At 33.5% G+C, this 26,795-nt stretch overlaps 1 protein-coding gene and 1 long non-coding RNA gene across 2 annotated transcripts in view; one reads left to right on the forward strand and one right to left on the reverse strand.

Moving 5' to 3' along the window:
* CCNI (cyclin I) overlaps positions 1–26,795 on the forward strand; it is a 47,660-nt gene that overhangs the window by 9,957 nt on the left and 10,908 nt on the right. Inside the window, exon 2 of the mRNA XM_031943835.1 lies at positions 16,644–16,799. Coding sequence (XP_031799695.1) covers positions 16,686–16,799 — 114 coding nt within the window. The 5' untranslated portion in view covers positions 16,644–16,685. The remainder of the gene's footprint in view (positions 1–16,643; positions 16,800–26,795) is intronic.
* Positions 6,302–6,554, reverse strand: LOC116420137. Its single transcript, XR_004230403.1, has 2 exons — positions 6,455–6,554; positions 6,302–6,369 (listed from the first exon to the last, which is right to left on the reverse strand). It is a non-coding gene; the product is annotated as an uncharacterized LOC116420137 (long non-coding RNA).

Genomic DNA, 26,795 nt, shown 5'->3' on the forward strand with positions numbered 1-26,795 from the left:
TATGTATGTTTTTGGGCAAGCCATGCTAGATTGCATTTTTTTCTCTGTACAAGGCAGTATCTTTGAAGTTTAAAAAATATTTTAAATATAACCTTGTAAACATGGTTTTATGAAGAAAGCAATTTCATAAGATCATCATTAACGAGATATGCTTATTGATTGACTGACAATCCTATAAATAAAGGATAGGTTCCAGAAACTCTTGTGAACAGAAATTGCTATCTTCTTTATATTTTTATTCCTATTACCCAGCTTGCTTGGCACAGTAGGCATTTAATAAATACTTAATTTCTCAATTAATACGGTTTTCCCTCTCATCTTAGTTATTTTGGTCATATCATTGGGTCACATTAACTTATTGAGACACTTTATATTTAGCTGTAGGCAGACTTATATGATATAAGCAATCCTTTTAATATCATGACAACTTTGGGAGGTGGGTATTATGATTATGTCCATTTTTTAGGAAACTGAGCCAAGCACAGGTTACAGGACTTGGCCAGAGTCATACAACTAGTAAAGCAAGTGTTTTAGACAGGATTTTAAACAGAATTTGACTCCAGTCCTGGCCTTCTTTCTCTTAAGCTTGGAGAAACAAGTTTCTCATCTTAGAATTTTCAGTGTCCATGAAATTGCAGATTTTCTCCTCCTCTTCCTTCTTCCTCTTCTTCCAAGTGGTTAAAAAGTTCAAATAATTATGTATGCTTGTTTTTCAGTTATTTCTGTGTGTGTGTGTGTGTGTGTGTGTGTTCGTGTGTTCACTGAAGCAGTTGTTTTAAGTGACTTTCCCAGGGTCACACACCTAGGAAATGTATCTGTGGCCAGATTTGAACTTAGGTCCTCGTGACTTCAGGACTGGTGCTCTATTCACTGTGCCACCTAGCTGCCCCAAGTTATTTCAGTTTTTAAAAAGTTTTGGGTTTAAAGGAAAGGAAACTATATTATCCTTAACAATGAATATTTTGGAGAATAACAATAAACAAATAAACAAAAACAAGAATAGCAATCTCATATTTTGGAGAACTCTTAGCTTAATGGGAGTTTCCAGAAGTAAACCCTTCAGTTAGTCATCTAAAGAATTTTTCCACAAATAGTGGCGTTCTTACCATTGCTCAGATAAATTAATTTAAATTTTGAATCTTTTTTTATATGTCTTATCTCCCTTTTAGTTTCAATTCTACGAGTCTTGGTTTGTTATGGTTACTGATAAAGTCCTTGAATTCATATAGTCACTCTAATACCATGACAATTGGAGTTCCTTGATATTTGATTTTTTGGTGAACCAAAAAGCAATTACTAAGAATTAAGAGCCAGGAATGCAAAGAGGAAAATAATAACTTTTTGTTCTCAGGAGCTCCAGATGTTTCAGCTACAGTGGACAGGAAGAGACAGACAGGAATTCATATTCTTTAGAATTATTTTCCTTAATAAAGCCACATTTGTTTTTGATATTGATGCTTTTCTGATGAAGGACTTCAGAAAATTTTGTTTTCTGGAATTAAGTGACTGGGACTGTTGAAAAGGCAGTTTTTCAAGACTTGTCTTGCAAGGGTTGCTTTCCTGACTGATAGTTTTAGAAGCAGTTTGGAAACAGGAACAATAGGTAGTTTGGGGATACTATGTTGAGGGAAACCATCCGATTCAGCAACTGAAACTGCCACAGTATGGATTTCTGCATTCAGAGTCTTAACTTTTCTATTGAAAAGAATAAAGCTTGCCTCTACGTTAGGTCTCTGGAAGCAATATTGATCACTGTACTTGTTTTTTGACTTTGGATTTTTATGTTGTCTTTACCTATATTTCTGATTTGACTGATTTGCTCTTTAGTTCATGAAAGTCCCAGTTTCTGTGAATTCTTTGTATTTGCCTAGAAGTAATATTTATTAACATGATTTTTATCATATCATTTACAAATAAATTATTTTTCAGAACAATTTGGATTAATTTCCAGTTGTCCCAGAAATGTACTAATTCCTCTGTTTTCTTGTAACTCCTTTAACATTAACCATTCCCATCTTTCCTCTTTGAAAATTAGATGGGTGTGAAATAATATTGCAGTTTTTTAACGTTGTATTTCTTACACATGCTATGTTCACTTTTTTCTTTTGTTTTTTTTCTCTCATTGTTTTTCCCTTTGTTCTGATTTTTCTCTCCCAACATGATTCATAAGAAAATGTGTTTTTAAAAAATGAATGTACATGTATAACAAGAAAAAAATTGTAATAAAAAATTGCATTCCCCAAAATTTTTAAAATAAATTCTTGTTGATATCTTTTCATATCACCAAAATTTATCGCAATATAACTCCTGGCATTTTTCTTAACTATTATTATTTTTTTTCCTATGTTTTTTGATTCAAGATATGGACTATTTTGCTGAGCTTTTACTATTGTGATGACTGTCTAAGATTCCAGAGGACTGATGATGAAATATGCTACTTATCTCCTCATAGAGAAGGAAGAACTTGGAATGCAGAATGAGACATTTTTTGGACATGTCCAATGTGGAAATTTGTTTTGATTTACTCAAAATTTATTATACATGTTTGTAATGGTTTTATTTTTCTCATGTTTTCAATTAGGAGAGGGGGTAGGGGGAGAAGGCAGACTTTGGCTGATTGAAAAAATTAAAAAAAAAAAACCAAACACTTCATATCCTATTGACCACTTGGCCATTAGGGAATCAGACTTTTATCAGAGTTGCTTGATACAAAGATTTTTTTTTCCCTCAGTTGCTAGCTGCTTTTGTAATTATCACAATTTTATCTTCTCCAACTTAATTTTATATTATGGAAATTGTCTATTGTTTTTTCTGTAATATATATTTCTTGTCTGGTTAAATATTTTATTCATTTTACATTTATTTTAATGGAATTTTCCTATTTGCTTCTGTGTTTTTTGTTCTTTTAGTATTGTACAGAAGTGCTGTAACTTCTTCCTTATTCTTGTCCCCTGTGTCATCTGAAAAATTTTTTCTTCTCAAACAGTTGCTGTGAAAAAGCAGGTTATATAATTTGGCAGTTTGCCAATTCCTTCTCTGGGTAGTCTGGCACTGTGCCAATGAATAAAGTCACCATGAAATATATAATAATGTTATAACATCCATAAAGTAAAATTTTGTAAATTAGAAAATGTCATCACCCTAGATTTTTAGAAAATGTTACAATTTTACTTGTTACTTACAGGTTAGAAATTAATATATGTTTTCTCTTTTTTACCTTATTTAAAACTATGTTTAGTTGATATTTTAAAAGATTTTTATTGGCATTTTTTTTTGTTTTTAATATGTAAATTTGTTCCTATATATCCCTCTCCTTCCTGCATCTCAGAAAGCCATCCTTTATAACTGTTAAGAAACAAAACCTTACTAAGAACTCCAGACGAATGCAGGAAAGATTTATTTTACAATCTTGCAAGATGGGGCGCCTGGGTAAATAGACACACCTTTGGGACTCCAAAGGCACCATTTTATTTCCTGTTCTGAAGCACAAGTCCCTTCCCTGATTCCCATTAATTGGATGTTAGGCCACATGAATTTCCACCCCTAATTACATAGCCAATCCCTGCTCCCAAAGAACTTAACATTCTAGAAAGGGGAAACTCTTAACAGAGGAGGGCTTGGAACAAAAAACAAAAAATTCTTTTCAAATCTCAGGCCACTGCTCCTGACCACAAAAATCAGTTCTTGCCCCCAAGGAGCTTACATTCTTTTGAGGAAAGATAAACTTCACCCTTGATTATTCCTTGATGTCCTTAAGGTTTTCTAATTTAAGTTTCATTTTTCCAATTTGATTTTCATAACTCTGGAAAACAAACTTCATCCATTTCTCACAATAATAAAGAATTATTTTTATTTTTTAATAATAGCTTTTTATTTTTAAAATACATGTAAAGATAATTTTCAACATTTACCTTGCAAAAACTTGTTCCAAATTTTTCTCCCTCCTTTCCATCCATCCCCCCTCCCCTAGACAGAAGTAATCCAAAATAGGTTAAACATGTGCATTTCTTCTAAACATATTTCCATATTTATCATGCTGCACAAGAAAAATCAGATCAAAAAGGGAAAAGACAAGAAAAAAAAAAGCAAGCAAGCAAACAATAACAAAAAAGGTGAAAATACTATGTAATGATCTACATTCGAGTCCCTAGAGTCCTCTTTCTGGATGTAGATGACTCCATCACAAGTCTATAGGAATTGGCCTGAATTCACCTCATTGTATAACAGATAATTTAAAAAAGAAAGAGAAATTCAGCAAAATTCAGCAGGATATTGAGGAAAAAACTGGCAGTACCTGATCTCTGTGAAGGAGTGAGGAAAGGTGTCTTCTCCCATCTCTTCTTTGGGGAATGCTCCTTTTTCTTTATAATTCACAGCATTTATTTTTGATTGTTCTGTGGTTATTTTTTGCATTTACATAGTTGTTATCATTGTGTCTGACTGCTTACTTCGTTTGTATTAGTCCACATAAATCTTTCCATCAATCTCTGAATTAATCTTGTTCATTGTTTCTTGTGGCACAGTATTTTTCATCATTTATGAATCACAATTTATTTAGCTATTCCCCAGTTGATGGGTTCTATTTTGTTCCTAATTCTTTGCTCCTACAAAAAATTTGTGCTGTAAAAATTTGGTGAACTTGAGACTTTTTTGTCTTTGACTTTTTTAGGTGTCTGAGTCAAAGAACATGGACAAGTTCCAAATAACTTTTCAGGATTGTTGGACTGATTTGTTTCGAACTTCACCAACAATGTTAGTATGTTAGTTTTTCTTCAGCTTCTGACACTTCATTATTCTCATCTTTTGTCGTCTTTGCCAGATTGCTAGGTATGAGGTAAAGCCTTAAGTGTTTATTTATGCATTTATCATATTTAATTAGTGGTTCAGAGCTATGTAAAAAAAACATGGTTATTAATAGTTTATAGTTCTTTTGAGGCCTGTTAATATCCTGTGGCCATTTATCATTTTGGGAATTACTCTTCTATATATTTGTAAATTCTATTTATCCACTTGGGAATGATTCTTTTGTATATGTGTAAATTCCTTTTATGTAAAACTTGTGATTTTTTTCTGCTTTGCAGTAATCCACACAAAAGATAATCAGGGCTTAGAGAGCAAAAGAGAGAGATTTTGTAAAGAAGTTAAAAAATTGGGAAGGATCTTGTTAAAAGGTGTCACTTAGCTTATTAAACCTATGAAGCTATAAAAAACCATACTTATACATGTTCATTATTAACAATTCTAAATTCTTTATATTGAAAACTGATCCTAGTGATGATTTGCTGCTGTGTGCTTCAAAAACCTTGACCACAAGTCTGTATTATATAGGTGTTGCAAAAGTCTTAGTTTGGTTTTCAGCTTTAAAAATTAGAATATCGTTTTTAGGACTTCTTGAATTATAGAACAATTTGGGGAATACTACCAGAAATGGGAGGAGATTTGGTTTAATTGTTAATATTTGAATTTAAATTAGTTAAACCTATTTCTTTTTAAAAATAACTCAATTTAAGAATGTAGTTAATTTCTTTTTGGGGGATGAGGATCTGTGATTCAATTGGTATGAGGAATACCTGGTTAGAAAACTTTATACCAATGCAAGTACACATTTTTATAATTTGTGGTTTCATAGTTTCCTGGAGCATTGAGAGAATAACTAAATTGCCAGATTCACACAACCCGAATATGTCCAGAAGCAAGACTTGTACTCAGGTCTTTCTGATTCTGAGTAAAACTATGCACTGTGGCATACTACCCCCTTGTTTTCCATATAAAATGAAAATCTTGAACCTTTTGAGTTGTATTAGTAGATTTTATATTTCAATCTCATTTAGTTGATAAATCTATAAAGATTTATATGTGGCACTAAGAAACAAAATTTTAATACATCTGGAAAAATCCTTTTGTGTTACATGTATCCTATGATATATATCATTTTTGTTATTGTTTTGATGAGTCATGCCTGACAATGGTTTGCTATTTCTCCAGGTTTTTTTACAGATGAGAAAACAGATAAACAGTGTTAAAAGTAAGACTTGTCCAGGGTCATAAAATTAGTAAATGTCTGAGACTAGATTTGAATGCAGGTTCTCTTGACTCCTTGAGTCCCTTGACTCTTGACTTGATAGCATAGTGATATGCTATCTACCATGTCACTTCCATTTGACCATGTATCCTTTCACAGATTTCCAAATCAAGATATATTTTATCTGAATGAAGTCAGGTGAAGGCAAGGAAGTCACACAGCAGTTGTGATGAACCTAATTCTCCTCTCCCATTTCCCAAATGTTTTTTAAAAACAACCAAGCCAGTAGCAGCAGCAGCAAACAAGTGTAACAGGTACACAGTTGGTTAAGCAAAATAGATTCCTACCTTTGCCATGCATGAAAATGTATTTCTAATTCTTGAATTATATGTTCTCTCTTAGGAAATGTGGGTGCAGTATTTCCTATCCTACCTTTGCCATGCATGAAAATGTATTTCTAATTCTTGAATTATATGTTCTCTCTTAGGAAATGTGGGTGCAGTATTTCCTATTGATACTTAGTTATGGATGTTCATTGCATCAATCAGCATTCTTAAGACTTTCAAAGTTTATTTAGGTTTTCTCTGGTTTTTCTAAAACTGTCCTTTTTGTCATTTCTTATTATACAATAATACTACATTATGTTAATAAAGCATAATTTGTTTAGCACTTCCATTCGTTGAGTCACAGCCCTTTAGTTTCTAATTCTGGGCTACTGTAAAAAGATCACCTCTAAATATTTTAATACACATGTATTTTTCCCCCTCTTAGATCTCTAGTAGAGGTATTGTTGAGTTTAAAGGGTATTCATAGTTAGATCATTTGGAGGGCATGATTCCAAATTGCCTTTTTTTTTTTTTTTTGGCTGAGCCTATTGGGGTTAAGTGACTTGCCCAGGGTCACACAGCTGGGAAGTGTTTAGTGTCTGAGGTCATTTTTGAACTCAAGTCCTCCTGACTTCAGGGCTGGTCCCTTATCCATTGCACCACCTAGCTTCCCCTCCAAACTGCTTTGCAGAATGACTGGAATAATTCACAATTCCAACAACTGTCAGTTTCCTTTTTTGGTTATCTTGGTGTGAGGCCTGCCAGGTTTGAGGTCTACCCTTAGAGTTTTTTGAATTTGCATTTCTCTAAATAGTTTTTTTTTTTTTAAATTTGGTTGTCACTATTCATCACCCCCTCATTAAAAAAAAAAAATGGGGAAATCTTATCACAAATAGATAGAATAAAGCAAAACATCCCTAAAGTGAGTATGTCTAAAAATGTATATTTCCTGTACCTTTAGTCTCATTTGTCTTCTGGAATTGAGGCAGATCTTGGTAGTGTTAATGGCTTTTCACATCTCCTCTTCTTAAAGAAGGGAGATGGATGAGGGTAGTATGGGAGTAGTGTGCTCAGCACCAGTGCTCTGGGGTTTATGAAGTTTGAATCTTCTTCCCCTTTTCTTTTTATTTGCCAGAGCCCAATTACAGGTTTGGATCCTTCCTTTTAACCTCCCCCCTCCCCCAAGAATTATCCTGAGTGGTTAAGATTGTTTTGCTTAAGACTGATCCTTTTCTAAATCTACCTGACTACTTATACTACTTTTTCCCCTTTCCCTCTTTTGTTACTCTGTTGGGTGGAATATAGGTAGTTTCCTATTAATTGTGAATAAAGAATCTGTCAAATTGGTCATATTACTCAAATTCACACTATTCAAAATTATAATAATTATATGCTAAACCCAAGATAATTGGTTTCTGTCCGGTGGAAATTTGAAAAAAAAAAAAAAAGGTTTAATTAGTTTATTAACATAATAGCTAAAGTTAAGAAAAAATGTATTTGAGTTAACTTTATTACAAATAAGAATAGGAATAGTTAAAATAATTTTAAAACTTTTTAAATATTATTTATAATGGAATATTTTTGTTGCTATCATATTTTAGCATCAAAGACTACATTTCCTCTTTTTCTTTAACTACTCATATATACATTGGTAGGCGAGGAGAGCATCTTCATCTCTGCAAATTGGCCTGGTCTTCTCGTAGAACCAAATGTAGTTCCATGATGTAGGACATTACCTGAAGTCAGTAATGCTTAACTGTGGTATTGTTGGTCCTTGTGACATTTTTAAACAGCTGCCTAAAATAACTTGAAAATAGTCTTTGAAACCAGCATTATTCACCCATTTTTCTTATTTGACTTCCCCCAAACTGGAAATGATCAATGGTTAATCTCTCAAAAACAGAATACTAATAGTTTTAATTAAAATTCTCTTCTTGATCCTTAGACACTTTTAACTCACGTTGAGGTTTTTTCTTCTTTAGGAATTTTAAGTTCTGGAATATATCCTTTTCCCAGAATAAAATTAAATTAATCATCCAAATTAAAAAGAAATTTGCCTTTTTTCCACAAAACATTACCATATTTAACTACTGGATCTCCACTTGCACCAGCCACCTCTTCAGTAATTTTAACATTATTTAGTAGAATTCTGTTTTAAATGTGATCAGACCAACAACCAAGCCTGGAAGTAAAACGTTTTGCAACATATCATTTCCCCTTTTCTCTCACTGCCTTAATTTTGAAGCTTTGATATGGCTGTACTAAGAGGAATGCATTTTTTTTATGATGCCCTACCTATATTTTATTTTAATTTTTTATAATAGTTTTTATTTTTCAAAATACATGCAAAGATAGTTCACCCTTGCAAAAACGTATATTCCTTTTTTTAAAAAAAATTTTTATTTTATTTTTATTTTTATTTAATAGCCTTTATTTACAGGTTATATGTATGGGTAACTTTACAGCATTAACAATTGCCAAACCTCTTGTTCCAATTTTTCACCTCTTACCCCCCTACCCCCTCCCCCAGATGGCAGGATGACCAGTAGATGTTAAATATATTTAAATATAAATTAGATACACAATAAGTATACATGACCAAACCGTTATTTTGCTGTACAAAAAGAATCAGACTCTGAAATATTGTACAATTAGCTTGTGAAGGAAATCAAAAATGCAGGTGGGCATAAATATGGGGATTGGGAATTCAATGTAATGGTTTTTAGTCATCTCCCAGAGTTCTTTCTCTGGGAGAAGCTGGTTCAGTTCATACTGCTCCATTGGAAATGATTTGGTTGTCTCATTGCTGAGGATGGCCAGGTCCATCAGAACTGGTTATCATATAGTTTTGTTGTTGAAGTATATAATGATCTCCTGGTCCTGCTCATTTCACTCAGCATCAGTTCGTGTAAGTCTCTCCAGGCCTTTCTGAAATCATCCTGTTGGTCATTTCTTACAGAACAATAATATTCCATAATATTCATATACCACAATTTATTCAGCCATTCTCCAACTGATGGGCATCCACTCAGTTTCTAGTTTCTAGCCACTACAAAGAGGGCTGCCACAAACATTCGTGCACATACAGGTCCCTTTCCCTTCTTTATGATCTCTTTGGGATATAAGCCCAGTAGTAACACTGCTGGATCAAAGGGTATGCACAGAAAAACGTATATTCCTAATATTTCTTTCTTCCCTCCCCCTTCCTTCCTCAATTACAGCAAGTAATCCAACACAAGTCATACATGTGTAGCTTTTCTAAGCATATTTCCACATTTATCATGGTGCACAAGAAAAATCAGTGCAAAAGGGGAAAAGAAAAAGAAAAACAAGCAATGAAATAACAACAGAAAAGGTGAAAATACTATGTTGTGGTTCATTCAATCCCCATAGTCCTCTCTGAGTGGAGATGGCGCTCTCCGTCACTAGTCCTTTGGAATTAGTCTGAATCACCTCATTGTTGAAAAGAGCCATGCTATTGCCGGATACAGTGTTCTCTTGGTTCTACTCAATTCACTTAGCATCAGTTCATATAAGTATCTCCAGACCTCTCTGAAATCATTCTCCTGATCATTTCTTATAGAACAATAATATTCCAGAACATTCATATGCCATTTATTTAGCCATTCTCCAACTGATGAGCATCCTCAGTTTCCAATTTCTAGCCACTACAAAAAGTACATTTTTGCACATGTGGGTCCCTTTCCCTCTTCTAAGATCTCTTTGGAATAGAAGTCTAGTAACAACACTGCTGAATCAAAGGGTATGTACAGTTTGATAGCCTTGGGGCATAGTTCCAAATTGCTCTCCAGAATGGTTGGATCTACCAACAATGTATTAGTGTCCCTGTTTTCCTACATACCCTCCAATGTTTATCATTATCTTTTCCTGTTATCTTAGCCAATCTGGGAAATGTGAAATGCTATTTCAGTTGTCTTAATTTGCGTTTCTGTAATCAGTAGTGATTTAGAACATTTTTTTCATATGACTAGAAATTAATTTAATTTCTTCATCTGAAAATCGTCTGTTCCTTTGACTATTTATCAATTGAAAAATGGCTTGTATTTTTGAAAATTGGAGTCAATTCTTTATATATTTTAGAAATGAAGCTTTTATCAAACAATGGATGTAAAATTTTTCCCCCAGTTTTCTGCTGAGGAATGCATTTTTTAAAAAATAATTTTTTTGGTTTTTTAAAAAATAGTTTATTTTTTCCAATTACATATAAAGACAATTTTTAACATTCATTTTCTAAAAAAAAAAAAAAGAATGTATTCTTGAATCCATGCAACTAACAGTTGTTCCATTTCACTCATTGTAACACATTTATTCCTTATAGTCATTTGCAAACAACAAAAAGCTGATGCAATTTTGCCTTTTTTATTTTGTTCGTGTAGATTTGGACATTACAAAAAGAATACAAAGATGTAGGAGAAATTCTTTCACATAATTTAAGAGCAGGTGACAATACAAATGAGTAGAAAGAATGGGGCTCCAACCTCACTTTCATCTGATCTTGTAAAAGGAAGGAAGAATACACACTTATAGAGCCAGATGCAGAAATACACCTAGTTTAAGAGCAGATGACAATACAAATGAGTAGAAAGAATGGGGCTCCAACCTCACTTTCATCTGATCTTGTAAAAGGAAGGAAGAATACACACTTATAGAGCCAGATGCAGAAATACACCTAGGTCATGATTAACGAGAGCTTCAATAATGCAAAATTTCATTCAGTAAGAACTGTAAAATGATACAAAGGTGGCATCTGATGTGAGCCAAAATTCAATTATGAAATGTATGAAGGGAAAGTTGAAAGCCACATGGTCAGTCAGTTTTTGCCTGTTGTTGTATTCTGGATGGGATGGGCCACTACATATCATTTTATTAAGAGTGTTGTTAATTTTTTAAGTGTCCTTAACAAAATAAACAAAAGGAATACTTCAGATTCACTTGCTAGCACAAAAAAGGAGATTTATTATTGCATTAGAACAAAAAGTTAATGTATTTTAATGGCACAGACATGCCAACATGAAATATAAGTGTGTATTCTTCCTTCCTTTTACAAGATCAGATGAAAGTGAGGTTGGAGCCCCATTCTTTCTACTCATTTGTATTGTCACCTGCTCTTAAATTATGTGAAAGAATTTCTCCTACATCTTTGTATTCTTTTTGTTCTGCCCCCTCCAGCCCATTTCACTTGCATAATTCCAAATTGCTCCCCCAATTTGAAGTACTAATCCAAAACTCCATCAGTACACTGGTGCCTGGCTTCCTGTTGCCTGTTTCCATCTTTTATCATCTTGGCAAATTTGCTATGTGCCAAGGACATTGTAGGGTTTTTACAGATTCTTTAGAATTTTCTAAGTAAACTATCATGTTATCAATAAAAGATTAAAAAAAACTTTTTTGTTTATCTTTCTCTTTGTCTTATTGCTGTCGTTACAATGTTCTAAAGCATAACATTGCTTTATGTTATAAAAACATATAGAATGATAGCAGGGAAAGAGTGACAACTCTGCTTCATTCCTTTATTGGGAAAGTTTTCAGTATATATGTATACATATATAAAATATGCTTTTGATTTTAGAGATACACATTTTATGAAATCAAAAAGGATCCTTTAATCCTATATTTTGAAAGATTTTTAAATCAAATGAATGTTGCATTTTGCCAAAGCTTTTTTCCTCTTTTATTATTTTTTGCAGTTCACTTATTTTTAAATAAATTTTTATAGATGTCTCTTGTATTTTTATGTCTCCCTGGCATCCTTTCTTCCTCCATCACAGAGAATCACCCTATATAAGAAATCACATTTTTTTTTTTGAAGAAAAAGAAAAATCCCCCAGCAAATCACACCAATTAATCAAAAAAATCTGAAAATAAGTGGAGTGTGCACACTCTTGTGTCTCCCATTCCTATAGGAGGCTGGAGTTGGGTTTTTCTCTTACCTCTTTTTTTTGAAGCCAAAACTTTTACTCTTTGTACCTTACAATGATTGCTATTTCTTTTTATTTTGTAGACAACTGTATATATTGTTTTTCTTGCCTTGCTTACTCTATAATCTGAATCCTCATGTACATTTGTCCATACTTCTCTAAAAATTCCAAACACCAATTCCATTTCAATGATATTCTACAGTTTGTTCAGCCATTCCCCAATTGTTGATTGTCTCCTTTGTTTCCAATTCTTTATTACTGTGAAAAATAACAACTAAAAATATTTTGGTTTATTGTATATGGGTACATTCTGTCTTTAAGTTTGCCTACCCTACACCTTTGTCCTAGTTTTGGTGTTTTAACTTGTCATTCCTTTTTTCTTTATTTCTATTTCTTCTCTTTTTTCCCTTTTTTGTTAAGGAAAGTAACATACCTTAGTAAAATTTTGCTTCCTCATTTTTTCCACAAGGAATTTATTGTCCTTGTTCTGTCAATTCTCTTTATTTTCTCCCTTCTAAATTATTCACTGATTCATAGTTATTATACATATTTCAATTTATATATTTATTAGTTTCTGTGTTTCTTATCAAATTAAAGTTCCCCATTTTGAGTTCCCCATTCTGTGTTATTAACCTTGTTGGTTTTGTCCCCTTCTTTTTTTCCCCCCCCTTGTGTCTTACTTTCTTCAGGAGGTAGAGATAGCTTTCCCTTACATGTGCTATATACTTATGCCATTTGACCCCCCCCATTTTTTTCCAATCTTTTTTCTAGTCCATGATTCACCTATAAGGATAGGTAGTTATGATGGCTTAATTTATTTTATTGTTTGTACTTTCCTGGATAATTATTTATTTTGTTTTTGTTGGCCTGGGGGACTTTAAGAGCAAATGATTTGTATCTTTGGGAAGAAGTGTGGGAGTGTGTGTATGTAGGAATTTTTCAAATCATTTTTATTGAGGATCCATCTTTTTTCATTCCTGAGTAAGCTCCAGTTTGTTTGATTTGTCATTTGGGGTTGCATCTTGTGATTTTCATTTTGGAATAGAATATTCCATCCCTTTCCGGTTCTGCTGGGTGCAAAATAGTCTTTTATTTGAATTTCCTTTCCTCTCTATTCGAAGGTCTTTCTCCTGTTCTCTTACGAAATTGTTTATCATTAGAATTATTAAATTTACCCATTTGTGTGTCTTGGAATTTGCAGAATAGGATTGGAGTTTTTTTAGAGATCATCTACGGATTGTTTCCGTTAGTGCTTTGTTTTTGCTATTCAGAAGTTTGGGGCAGTTTTCTTATATTATTTGTTGCAGAATCATTTTCAGGTTTTTTTTTTTTTTTTTTTGGCCAGTTAGTGTTCTTGAGAGAATTTTGATCCTTAATTTGTCTCTGTATATGCATCCTGTCTTTGATCAATATGTTTTACTTATAGAGATTTCATGTTCTGCAGTTTGTTTTCTCATTTTCCAGATTGTCCTTTACTTCACTCCATTCAATTACTTTCTCTCGGCAGAAACTTGTCCCCATTGAGAAGGCAAGCAACATGATACCAATTATATTCTTAATTCATGCAGAACAATTTCATATTTACTGTTACAATCCCCCATCCAAAAAAACCCCCCAAACCACCAATATTAAAGCAGGAAACATTTGCACTAAGTTCAACAGTTCTCTCTCTGAGGTTGGATAATATTTTTCATCATGGATCCTTTGGAATTGTAGACTATTACATTGACCTGAGTCTCTTAAATCTTTCATACTTGATCATTATTACTATTGTTTGTCCTTTTTTCTCAAAAAAGGACCAATTGCATCATGAAGACAATTTCTTGATTTGCAAGTGATCAAGATTTAAGTGAGACAGGGCTGTTCACAGTCTTCAGCCTCACTTATCCTCTGGACACCTTTGGGTCCAGTGGGACTATAGACCAGGAAGTCTACAGATGGCCAGGGATGTAAGAGAGATTTGGTCTTTTTAAGCCAGCATCTTTCCCAGGTTTTAGTTTGTCTGAGGCAACACCCAGTGATTTTGCACAAAGTCAAGGCATCATCTTCCTGATGTCATTGGATCTCTTCTGAGAACCAATAATCGCAAATAGTAATTGTTTCTGTTTTGGCCAGAAACTCTGAGGATCTTCCACTCCTTAAATGATTGATTAATTGATTTTTTTTAATTAGAAAAAGGCCATTATTGCTTCATTTTTTAACTAATCACTGAATGGGTGTTGCCTACTATGTATTGTATGTTTACCAGTTCCACTGATCCACTGCTTTAGTGCTTGGCTAGTAAGTACCATATTGTTTTGATGATCATAACTTTGTAATATAGTTGAAATCCTGGTACTGATAGGCCACTTTTCTTCACATTTATTTTTATTGATTCTTTTAACAATCTTGATCTTTTGTTCTTCCAGGTAAATTTTGTTATTTTTTTTCTTTGCTAATTATTTCTACGATGCAAGCTATAAAGTTTGCTTTCAAAATTCTAACTTTTCCCTTGAAGTATTCAAGACTATCTTGCTCCGGTTATTATGCTCCTGAGAATCCTGAGATTTCTCTCTCTCATGGGGTCTTGATTAATTTTCCTTTATCTTTATTTAGATTATTTAGATATATTTTCAGTTACTTATATGTCCTAAAGACCAGCTTCCTTTCTATTTTATTATTTTCTCTTTTGATTTATCATCTTGAGATCTATATTTTTAACTTTTGCTCCTGAGTTTTTTGGTTGGTTGGTTTTCCCCCTTCCATTTCTTGGTTGCTCACTTTATCACTTTTTTTTTTTTAATAGTGAATTCTTCAGAGCTGGGCCTCATAATTAATTGTCTTGGCTTTCTTTTACATTGGGTAAATCACTTTTCACCAGTCTTCCTCTGTCTGACATGACTTGGTGTGGAAGGAATGGGTTCCAGAACTGGTCCTATCTCCACTTTCTTTCTGGAATAGTGTTGCTGTCTCAAGGCTAAGCAGACTAGCAGACTTTTGTATTCCTATACCTTTATTTCTTCCATACAGGAATAACTGGGCAGACTTGCATTCAGTTTTAAATCTAATCTGGTTGTAATGTGTAATTAAAAAAAAAATGTTATTGTGGTTTTTTGCTTGGATTTTTGCATTACTAGTCTCTAAGGGCATTGGTCTATAAATTTTTCTCCTTGGGTTAGGTATAAGCACCATAATCGGTATAGAAAGAATTTTGAAGAATCCTCCCCCCCAACCTCCCTTGCTTTTGTAAGCAGTTTATATGATATTGGAATTAATTTCCTTGATACAATTCACTTGCAAGTTCATTTAGGCCTGGTTTCTTCTTCCCTTTCCTGCTCCCCATGGCTTGCCTTTTTTTTTTTTTTTTTTGGTTTGATATTCAATTACTTAAGTAATATATTTTTTGTTTGCTTACTCTTTATATTGCTTAAACATGCTCTTCATATAACTTACCAGTTCTGTTGGCATGTGATTTATTTATTTTGGAATTATTTTATTTTTCTGGACTGCTTTCAAATATATTATTTCTTCATTGTTTTAGATGTTTTCTTTTGTTAACTCATCCCCAAATCTAGTTCCTGAGTTGGGGCTTTGTGCAGGAGCAAATTCTGTTCGTTAGAATGGTATGAGGAACCCTTGCTCATCTTGTATAGGAATTTCATGAGTTTTGACTGTTTCCTGATGGTTTGACTTAGATTTTTACTTTGGCATTTCCTATTTTCCTTCTTGCACAATCTTGAATTTGGAATCTGGTTCTTTCTTAGAAACTTGGATGGCTCTTGCGGAGACCTTGATACAGCATACCTAGATTTTGTTGATGGTGCTAATAATTTTTTTCTGCAAAACTCCTAGGCACCTTACTTCTCAGGTTCCTGACCCTTTCTCTTCATGTGGCTTGGGGCTGACTTGCTGGATGCTGGTTCTGATGGGGGCTTGTTTAGGCACTGGTGTGGCCTTCTCTCCTCATGTGACATCCAATTGTTTTTAAGTTTTGCCTTTGACCTACTCTGCTGCGCCCGCGCGCGCGCGTGTGTGTGTGTGTGTGTGTGTGTGTGTGTGTGTGTTCATATCTTTTGAATAATTGTCAGTCTTTTTGTTGATAAAATGTAGAGTTGGAAAGATAATTTGTAGTCTTGTATGTGGGAAGGGGGCAAGGGATGTGTGGTTAAATGCCAAGCTAATGAATTTAAAATGATATATTTTTTTAAAGATTTCAAATATTGATTTGTAAAAAGAGATTATTTTCTACATTTTAATTCTTCTGTTCTTAACTTATTTGTATTGTATATTACTTTTCAGGTACCAGAAGTTGTATACATATAATTACATATATTCTGCAATTAGAAGCATAACATTGTTCTGTTTTTTATTTTATAGGTAGCTGTGTAAAGTTGGTGGTAGGCAGATCCAGAGGTTAACATGAAGTTTCCAGGCCCCTTGGAAAATCAGAGATTATCTTTCCTTCTGGAGATGGCAATCTCTAGGGAAGCTCAGATGTGGAAAGTTAATGTGCTCAAAATATCTACCAATCAGGTAAACATTTTTATTTTCTTTACTGGAGATACTTAGAAGAAAGATAATATATTATCTGTCCCATATTTTGATAGCATAGTACATATAAAAATTTCACATGGGTGGAGAGAACCATGTAAATGAGAATGATTCTCATAGCTTTATAGCTAAGTAGCTTATTTCAAAAATATTTTCATATTTTTGAAGAGATATGTTTTAAGATAAGACTTAAGAATTTTTTCCTATAACTAAAATAGAATTGGTTTTTTGGTGGTTAAGCTTTCTATGGCTATTTGGAGCATAGGCCTTATTATCTTCTAAGTTGTTCTTCTAATGTAATAGTAAATCTTAACAGAAAGACATACTCTGAGACTAGTTATTATGTGCAGCAAAAATTAATTAACTGCAGATGTTAACACAGATTTATAGGTGTGAACATACATGTTATCCAGGTCATCAGTTAAAGATGGCTAGAATCTTTATTTTGTTCAGCAGAGGGAAGAAGTCTCATTAAGAGAACCATTGTTTCTGTTTTTATTTCTATTTGCCATGGAAAAACATCTTTCTTTCTGTGGTCAGTAGAGTAGGTGATATCCCTATTTTAAGAATGAGTAAACAAATTTAAATAGTTAAATGACTTACTGATAATCACTCATATAGGACTAGAACCAAAATCCAGGTTTCCTGGCTATTAGTTTGGAATTTTTTTGACTATAAACAATACCCACTTTTGACACAGATTCCTAGAAACCATCTGGTGAATCTTGTTTTCTCATAATAACAATGATAACAATGGGTGTGTGTGTGTGCGTGTGTGTGTGTGTGTGGGTGTGAGTGTTCTGATTAAGGTCTTTATTTCAAATAACTTATTTAAGACTAACAATGTCATCAAAAATGAAAATATAGCTTCAGATGTAATAATTCAAAAGTCACTGTTTTGTAGCCTGTTTGAAAAACAAGTAAATTATAGTACATATTGAGAATGTAAGTGTTCTTATGTAAGTTATATACATAAGATATCCTTTCAGGAATAATGTCTGGCTCTTATATAGTGCTTTAAATATTAGCAAAGCATTTTACATAGATTTTTTTTCATTTGATCTACACAAAGAACCCTGTGAAATAGGTGCATTTCATTAACTGTGCCCTATGCCTGGAATGCTTTTCTCCTTTCCTCTGTCACTTTTACTTTTCTGTGCTCCTTTAAAGCCCAACTTATATAACACCTTCTGCAAGCAGCTCTTCCTGCTTTCTATCCATGTGCCTATTCTCCTTGCTCAACCTTTCCCCTTGAGATTACCTTCCATTTACTTTACATATTTCTTGTAGATATATAGTTACTTCTAATTTTCCTCACCACACTGTGAACTCTTGAAGGGCAGGAATGATGTTTTTGTCTTTCTTTGTATCTTTAGTGTTTAGCACAGTGCTTGGCACATAGTGATTGCTTAATAAATACTTGTTGACAGACTATCTGATTGTATTTGATATTGGAAGAAATAGGGAGCCCCTGGAGTGTATTTTGAATTGAAGAGTGAATTGTTAGAGGGCTTACAGTGATATTTTGGGAATTGTGTGGAGGTTGGATTAGAGAAGAGAAATTTGAACCAACAGGAACTAGAATGCTATTTCAGTAATCTAGCCAAAAGGCTCGAATCTGAGTGTCATTGTGATGGGTAAGGAGAGAGATGGGCATAGAAGGGAGAGATGCTGTGAAGGTAGAAGCAACAAGACTGGGAAACTGATGGTTCTTTGGAGTGTGGGAAATAGGATTCCAGGCTGAACAGCTTTTGTGTCCACATGAAAGCCTTCACCTTTGTAAAGAAAAGTAGACTCTGTTCATTAGCATTATACTTAAAAGTGATGTCTTGGATTAAAATCTAACTGTAACAAGGAGTTGGTGTGGATCTTTGCTTTAGTGATTATTTTCCCAAAAGGGTTTCAAAGATAGTTAATTCATCCATTTCTTTAAAAAGCTGCTCCACTTTATACTTTTAGCTTTTGTTAGTATAAGTGCTTAATTACAGTTGTGATTCATTTACAACTGCACATTTGTCCCTGAAGATTTGTGTATAGAGATTTCATCCCATTTACTAAATACTAGATCTTTGCAGTTAATGCTATACTGATGGTTTTAAATTTTTTCAGTCTACTTCATCTTGTCAGAAGGCCTTATAGACTTAAAACAGAAAACAAAAAGCCCATATATCAGAATTAGTACAATAGCATTTCCTTAAGTGTGGTAGCAGTGAAATATGTCAAAAGTGAATTGTTATTATTTAATTTCATAAATAAAATATAGGCACAGTGTTAAGTTAGCTTTAAGGCCAAAGAATTGTTTATTGGAAGACTCCTTTTATGTAGAAAATGCCAATCTAATAAGTGTAAATACTCCTTTCTCCCTTTATTCTGTATTTAATACCTTTTTGGTAAATTTATCAGAATAGTAAATGAAATTTCTTTTTGGAGGCAATGCATGATAAGTGTAAATGTAAGTGTCTGATACTGGATTTGAACTTAGTGTCTTGATAGTGGATTTGAATTTAGGTACTCTTGACTCCAGGTCTGGTTCTCTATCCATTGTATTACCTATCTGAGACTCTAATATATTGTGTGAAATATAGTTGGCTAGTCCAAAGATCCAAAGACATATGAGTTGTGGGGTTTTAGGCTCATATATAGTATGAAAGCCCCAAATAGGCAGAGTGAATTTTAAGATAAGTAGTTAAGTTATAGCATTGTTCCTTTCCTTTTCATATACTCTGCACTAGAGTCTTACTTAGCTTTTTTACTAAGCAGTGAGCCCAGCATATAAATATATGTGAAGATCTCCTTTTTTAAATTAGCCAGCTTGTGGATGGGAGGGGATGCTGGACATGTTAAAAAGTGGAGGTCCTATGTAGACATATATTGTATTTAACTTATACTTCAACATATTTAACATGTATTGGTCAACCTGCCATCTGGGGGATGGGGTGAGGGGGGGGAAGGAGGGAAAAAGTTGGAACAAAAGGTTTTGCAATTGTCAATGCTGAAAAATTTTTTACCCATGCATTTATCTTGTAAATAAAAAGCTATTAAAAAAAAAAAAAGTGGAGTCCTGAATTTTTTCAGGTGGAACATCTAAGACTTAGCAGCATCTCGCTGTAGCACACTAGATAGCACAGAGCCTGAACAGAAAAATTTCTTTTTCCAATTGATGTTTTTGGCCATTCTTATTGGGGATTATGAATATAGTGCTAAGCTTATTAAAATAGGTTTTTAAATATTGTAAAGTCCTCCTATTTGAAACAAATTGTTTTGAGTGAACTCCGAGAGCAAAACAATGGTTATTGTGCCTCATTTTAAACATACAAATATCTGTTTCAGACTAGAAATGTGGTTGTTCCATTCTATTTGTTTTGCCAACTGAAACCAAGTGAAAGTAATAGTACAGGTATCATCCTGTGTCTTGAGGTCTGATTAGAAGCAAATTATTTTTATTTGAAAAGTTAGAATAGACCCTGTTTGGTTTGAAAAAACAAAAAAAAATTCATTTAATTTTTCATTTGTTAAAGGTTTTTTTGATCCCAGTTTGGCTTTACTACCTAGGTTTTGCTTCAGTGTTTTCAGAAGGTAGACAAACACACACAGAAAGAAAAAGATAGAAAAGCAGAGAGAGACAGAAGGATATTCAGAGACAGAGAGGCAGTAAGGCAGACAGACAGAGAGAAAGATAGAGACAAAGGGACAGGATAGAAAGAGCAACAGACACAGAAAGTCAGATACAGCCACACAAAGACAGAAAGACAGATAGAGATAGAAAGACAGAAGGACATAGAGAGATAGAAAGGCAGACAGACAGACAGACAGACAGAGACAAAAAAGCAGACAGATAGAGACAGAAAGACAGGACACAGAGAGATGAGATAGAGAGACAAAGACAGAGACCAAGACAGCAGACAGAGAGAGAGAGAGAGAGACAGACAGACAGACAGACAGACAGACAAACAGAGACAGAGACAGAGAGAGACAGACAGACAGACAGAGACAGAGAGCAAGTGCATGAGAAAGTATGAGCTTTGGCACACATTTCCCTTCTCTAATCTTAATTTATTCTTGCAACATCTAGTCTTAGTTCACCTGAGATTATATTCAGTTTGTTTCAGTTTACTTACTTTCTAGATCTAAAAATTATTATCTTAAAATAACATAGTAATATTTTTATATTGTTCAGTAAAATTTACCCTGACTTAAAATGAGACTCAAGCTCAAGTTATTTAAATATTTAAACTGCTTTGGATTATGCAAACTAAAGAAAACAGGGATTAGTTTTGTTTGTTTGTACATACCTCAAAAAAAAAGCTTAGCACAAGACACTGAAAAGAATAAACACTAAATAAATGCTTTCTAACTAAGTTAAGTACCACTCTGTTCCTACTAAGAGAGGTATACATTCAATGTGGGGGATGGTCTGTGCATCTATGCCTAAATATCAAAAGCATACTTGTAATATAGTTCAACTTCTATAAATACTGGTGGGACCTGTTCTTGATGAGGCCCCAGGCTGACTTTGTGTTGTAATCACTTTTCACTTCGTAGATAATCCCTAACCAGTTTTGAAATGACTTCATTCTAGGATGTTCCCAAGAAGTGATACTAGGCTTACTGGTCTTTTTATGGTCAGATATTAATTGTTTCCCTGTTTTGGAAATCATGACGTTTGTACTTTTCCAATATCGCATTATCTTTTTCTGTTTTCATGGTATTTTCTTATCATAGACAATAACTTAGGGGACGGAAAGCACATATGCCACTTTTCAAAACCAGAACATGTAATTCAGTGATTTGAATTCAACAAAATGAAAACCAAAAAAAAAAAACCCTATCTCCTTAGTTATGCATTTTACAAAAACAAAATAAATATCAATTACTTCTGCCTCTCACCCCACGGAGGGAAGATCCTGTCTTTTCTTTTATTGTTTTTCTCCCAACATACCTTTTAAAAAAAGAAAATAAGAGGCAGTTTGGTGGTGCAGTGGGTAGAGCACCAGCCCTGAAGTCAGGAGGACCTGAGTTCAAATTTGGTCTCAGACACTTAACACTTCCTTAGTTGTGTGATCCTGGACAAGTCACTTAACCCCAATTGCCTCAACAAAAAAAGAGAAAGAAATAAAAGAAAAGAAAAACTAAACCCTCTTTTTTGTTGTTACTTTAGTTTCCCAAGCTGATTTTAGCTCATTCTGAGCTTTCATATTCCTGATACTGTTTTTCACAGGACCATGCTATATTCTATATTCATCTTTTATTACTTGGCCTGGCTTCTGAACATGATATAAAAAACCTTAGTTGATTAGTGAGTTCACTCTGCATCCACAAATGTAGTTTTTCTTAATTTTTCCCTTTATTTCCAAAATTCTTGTACATATTTCATCTTTTCCGTTTTGGCTGAGGAGAGTGCTAGTGGTTTCATTTGCAGTTTTCAGGAGTCATGATTAATCATTGATTTGATCAGAAATCTTGAATTTTCAGTGTTTCCCTTTATAGAATTGTTGTTGATACTTATTTTAGTTGCGTGGAAGTTATGTATAAATTGTTCTTTGTATTGTTGTCATTCCATTCTGCATCTATCCAAGGGATAGAGGTGGTTTGAAATGAAGCACTTTTATGTTTACAAAAAACCAGCAACACATTAGTCATTTATTCCCACACAACATTTTATTACGTCTACATTTCACAATATATGTATATGTGTGTGTTTGGCTTATTTTCTTTTTAATAAACCCATCTAGAGCCATGGATCAGTCATAGATTTTGTCTCATGAAGTCTCAGATTCAGTTTACCTTTAAGGGTCAAATCTGTTTTGCTTTAGAAACTGTAGTTCTTTTTTGTTGCTTAAACTTTGCATATTTCTGTATAAACACTAAGGCTGCGGATTTTATTAACTTCTTTGTTGAATTTTGTCTCCTGTGAACTTCTAGTTATGTGCTATTTTCCCTCCTTTATAGATACAACTTATAGTATCAGTCTAGCTTGGGGGTTATTTGTATTTAGGCAGTCTTTCAGTAGTGATGATAACATAATCTCTAGTGTTGTGGTATTCACTTTTCCCCCCAGTTCTTCAGAATCTTTGGTAATGCTTAAAGTGGATGGTTATCTTTCTTAATTTGAAAGTCTCTATCTTAAATCTCAAATGCATCTACTAGAGGAAAACAGATTTTGATGTTGTGAGCACATTAACAAATGTGCCTCATTACTCCGGAGCCAAAGACCCACCAGCAGTCCCCTCCTCTCGCCCTGTTGCTGTTCGACTTCTTCTAAGATGTCTCTCCCTCAACTTCTTAATCTCCAAATTGATCATCCTCCTCTGGCTCCCTCACTCCATCTCAGCCATACTAGATTGTGCCATTAACCCAAATTTACTTAACATAAAATCTGGCATTCTCCTAATTATAACCTTTTATTATTATTCCTCTTTTCCTTGTTTCTCATCCCTCCCAATCTCTACAGCTATTTATCACTTTTATCCAGACTTCCAGTCCCTCCCCTTAGTACTTTCTTAGCTTATTACCCTTGCTCTGACTTCCCTTTTGTCCCTCTCTGATCTCAGTCTAGTAGTTAAATATTTCACCTCTATACTGTTCTCTCAGATTCCTTTGCTTCTTGTCCTATTGCCATTCTTTTGCTATGGATTTCTTCTACCATTTACCTCCTCTGCTTCTGATCATGAGTCACCCAGTGGAGTTAGAGGAAGTCTCACAGTCATGCTAATTGGGTGAGTTATATAAATAAGTTCTCTGATAGCCTGGCATACCGTTTGTTTTTATTCCTAATTGACTTCCTACCTTACTCCTAACTGAGCTATTCCAGACTTTTTCTTTAAATCTTTCATGCTTCCTTCCCCACCTGTCTCTCAGCTCTTACTGAGAAAATAGAAGTCATTTGATGTGAGTAAGCAGCTTCTTTAGAGCATCCAATTCCTACTTTTTCACGAAGGGTCTGAAATTCTGGTTTTCAGTTTCTCATGGAAAAATTGTCTCTTTCCTTCATTTGCTTTATCTCTCTGTGGTACTCTTCCACTTCCAACATTCTGATAGCAGTCAAGTCCCATCTCTCTTACTCAAGGATTTGTCTGAGTAATTACTCATTTTTGTCCCATTGAAGTCTTATTCTTGTTATTGTTGTTTGTAAGAGCTTACCCTTTCTTTTTTTCAGTAGAATAAGAGCTTTCATTTTGGAATGGAAAAATATTCAGAACACATCTACTCTAAGAACCTATTACAACTTAAGTCACCTCCTAATAATTATAATTCCAGTGAGTTTCCTTTTTTTAGTGTTATCAGCTCCATAGCTATACTCCCCTTCCTGTCAGTGTGGGACAGACTTTATCTGTTTCACCAATTTTCCCCACCCACCAATCTCAATTTATTTTTGCCCTCTAATTTTTCTCATTACCTTTTACCTCAGTCTTACCAGTTGTCTTCTTGCCCATTTTGAGTCTTCTCATTCTATTCCCTCATCTTCCTTTATCTTTCTTAATCCTTTTATGTCTTTCTTAATTATCCTTGACCTTTCTATTTTAATGTGGAATTAGAATCTGGACCAGTATCTTGGCCTAGTGATATTTTTTCTCCTTAACATTTATTCAGTTTCTCCTAAATCCAACCTTTTTCCACCCTGCTTTATTAGTCTAAATCCCTATAAGTTTCTTATGTAATTTAAAAAAATTTCTTGAGCCCAATTCTTTCCCCCTTTCCCCATTATATATACTAGAAGTTGGATGTATTACTAATCTACTGTAACACAGTAGGACTAACATGGCCTTGCTTCTCTCTCTCCTTCTGAGTTCCTGAGTTAAAAATGTTTCATTGACACTTTTCTCATTCTGTCACCAAAATTTCCTTCCCCCACCCCTAAAAAAATTAAAGCTTTCCCTTGTAACAAAATTTACACTACTATTATGTCCTAATTTGTGGGGTTTTTTGTTTTTGTAGAATTTTTTTTTTGCGGGAAACTATTTCTTCTCCCACTCCTATCCCAAATGATAAAAAGAAAAACAAAGCTTTTTTCCTACATTTAAAAAGTCAAGGAGGAAAACTTACTCATCAGCTAAGTATATGGACAAGTTACTTAATTGTACCTAGCCTCAATTTCCCTTTTCTGTAAAATTGAGATAATAATAGTACCAACCTTATAGTGTTATTATGAAGATCAAATAAGCTAAATATGTAAATTGTTATGCAAGTTAATACTTTAATAAGCAGTATATAAATGATGGCTATTTTTATAATCCATGATTTATTCTTCACCATGAGTCTCTGTTATATAGTTTGCAGCCAGCTTCAGCCATTCTTGAATTGATTGGCACTCATTTCAAGTTCTTTGGCTCAACAAAAGTATACATGGGTATTTTTCTACAAGTGATTTCTCTCGTCCTGTCCTTAAACAGAGAGTATATATGTAGGAGTGACCTTGATGGTCTAAATGGTAGGTACAGTTTAGTGACTTTTTGGTGTAGTTCCAAATTGCTTTCCAGAATGGATGGACTATTATACAGCTTCATCAATAGTGTATGAGTATTCCTATCCTCCCATATCCCTTCATTGGGCTCTAGTTATATGTGGCAATCTGATTGGTGTGTGATTTGTTTTTAGTGATTTGGACATTTTTTTACATGACTCAATAGTTTTCATGTCTTCGTTTGTGTAACTGCCATCTGTATCTTTTAATTTATCTGTTGTATGAATTGATTTTTTTATATCAGTTCCTTCTATACCTTGGATATAAAACCTTTATCATACAATTTTCATGCAAAAAAAAGTTTGCCATTTGATTTTCTCCTTCTTACTGAATTGCTTTTCAGTTTTGTATGATAAAATTTTTACATTTTCATTTTTATCTCTATCCTTAGTAATTTTGTGTATTAGTCAATCTATGAATTTATGTAATATTGTCATTTTTATTAATATAACCCAACCAGAAGCAGTTGTTATCTCTAGCATTGTTTGTCTTCCTCTATTTCTATAAATATTGTTTTGTGGTTATATTTACATAATTCCTCTATGTGCCTTGATTGATGAACTCTTGTCGTTATTTTGAATTGAATTTCTTTTTCAATCTCTTCCAACTGGCAGCATGTTGGCAGCATATATAAAGGCTAAAGGTTTTTGTGGATTTGCAGATTTATTTTACTAATTTTTCTTATTTTACTAATTATTTCAGTTAATTTTATCGGCATCTGTAAAGTTTTGATATAAACCATTATTATCTACAAAAAATTGCTTTTTCCCCCCTTATTGCCCTCATCAGCTTACTCATCAGCTAAGTATATGGACAAATTACATTGCCAGAGCTTATTTTTCTTGTTTTATTGCCATAGTTATTGTTTCTAGAACTTTATCAAATAATAATGGGGACAATGGACATCAGAGTTTTTTCCTCATTTTATGAGAAGGGCCTTGATCATTTATTTATTATAAGTAATATATAAGTCCTTGGTTTTTGATAGATGCTATTTCTGATATTAATAATAAAGGCCCAATTCTCTTTCATAATATAAGTGGATGATGTATTTTATCAAACCTTTTCTGGTGATATTATGTGATCGTGGGATTTATTTTTTCTGCTATTATTATGGTTTTCTGAGGTTGCACCAGTTCTACTTTCCAAGTACAAATCCACCCTGATCATCTTGTATAATTTTTTAAACATGTTGCTATATACCCTTTGCTAATATATTTTAATGATATAATTAATATAATTTTAATGAATATTTTCACAATGGACATTCATTAGAAATACTTATCTGTTACTTTCTTTAGTTTATCATCTCCCTGGTTTGGATTTCAGTAATATTTTTGTTTCAAAGAAGGGGGGGCTATGATGCATTCTAGACTTAAAATTTATGTAATAATGAAGTCACTTTTTCCTTTGAATGTTTGGTAGAACTTGTAAATTCATCAAGATTTTTATATCTTCAGTATCTTCTTATTTGGATTAAAATTCTCTTTCCTGTTCCTTTCATAGTGTATTATACA

The sequence above is a fragment of the Sarcophilus harrisii genome, chromosome 6 (assembly GCF_902635505.1).
Source record: "Sarcophilus harrisii chromosome 6, mSarHar1.11, whole genome shotgun sequence".
NCBI lineage: Eukaryota > Metazoa > Chordata > Mammalia > Dasyuromorphia > Dasyuridae > Sarcophilus > Sarcophilus harrisii.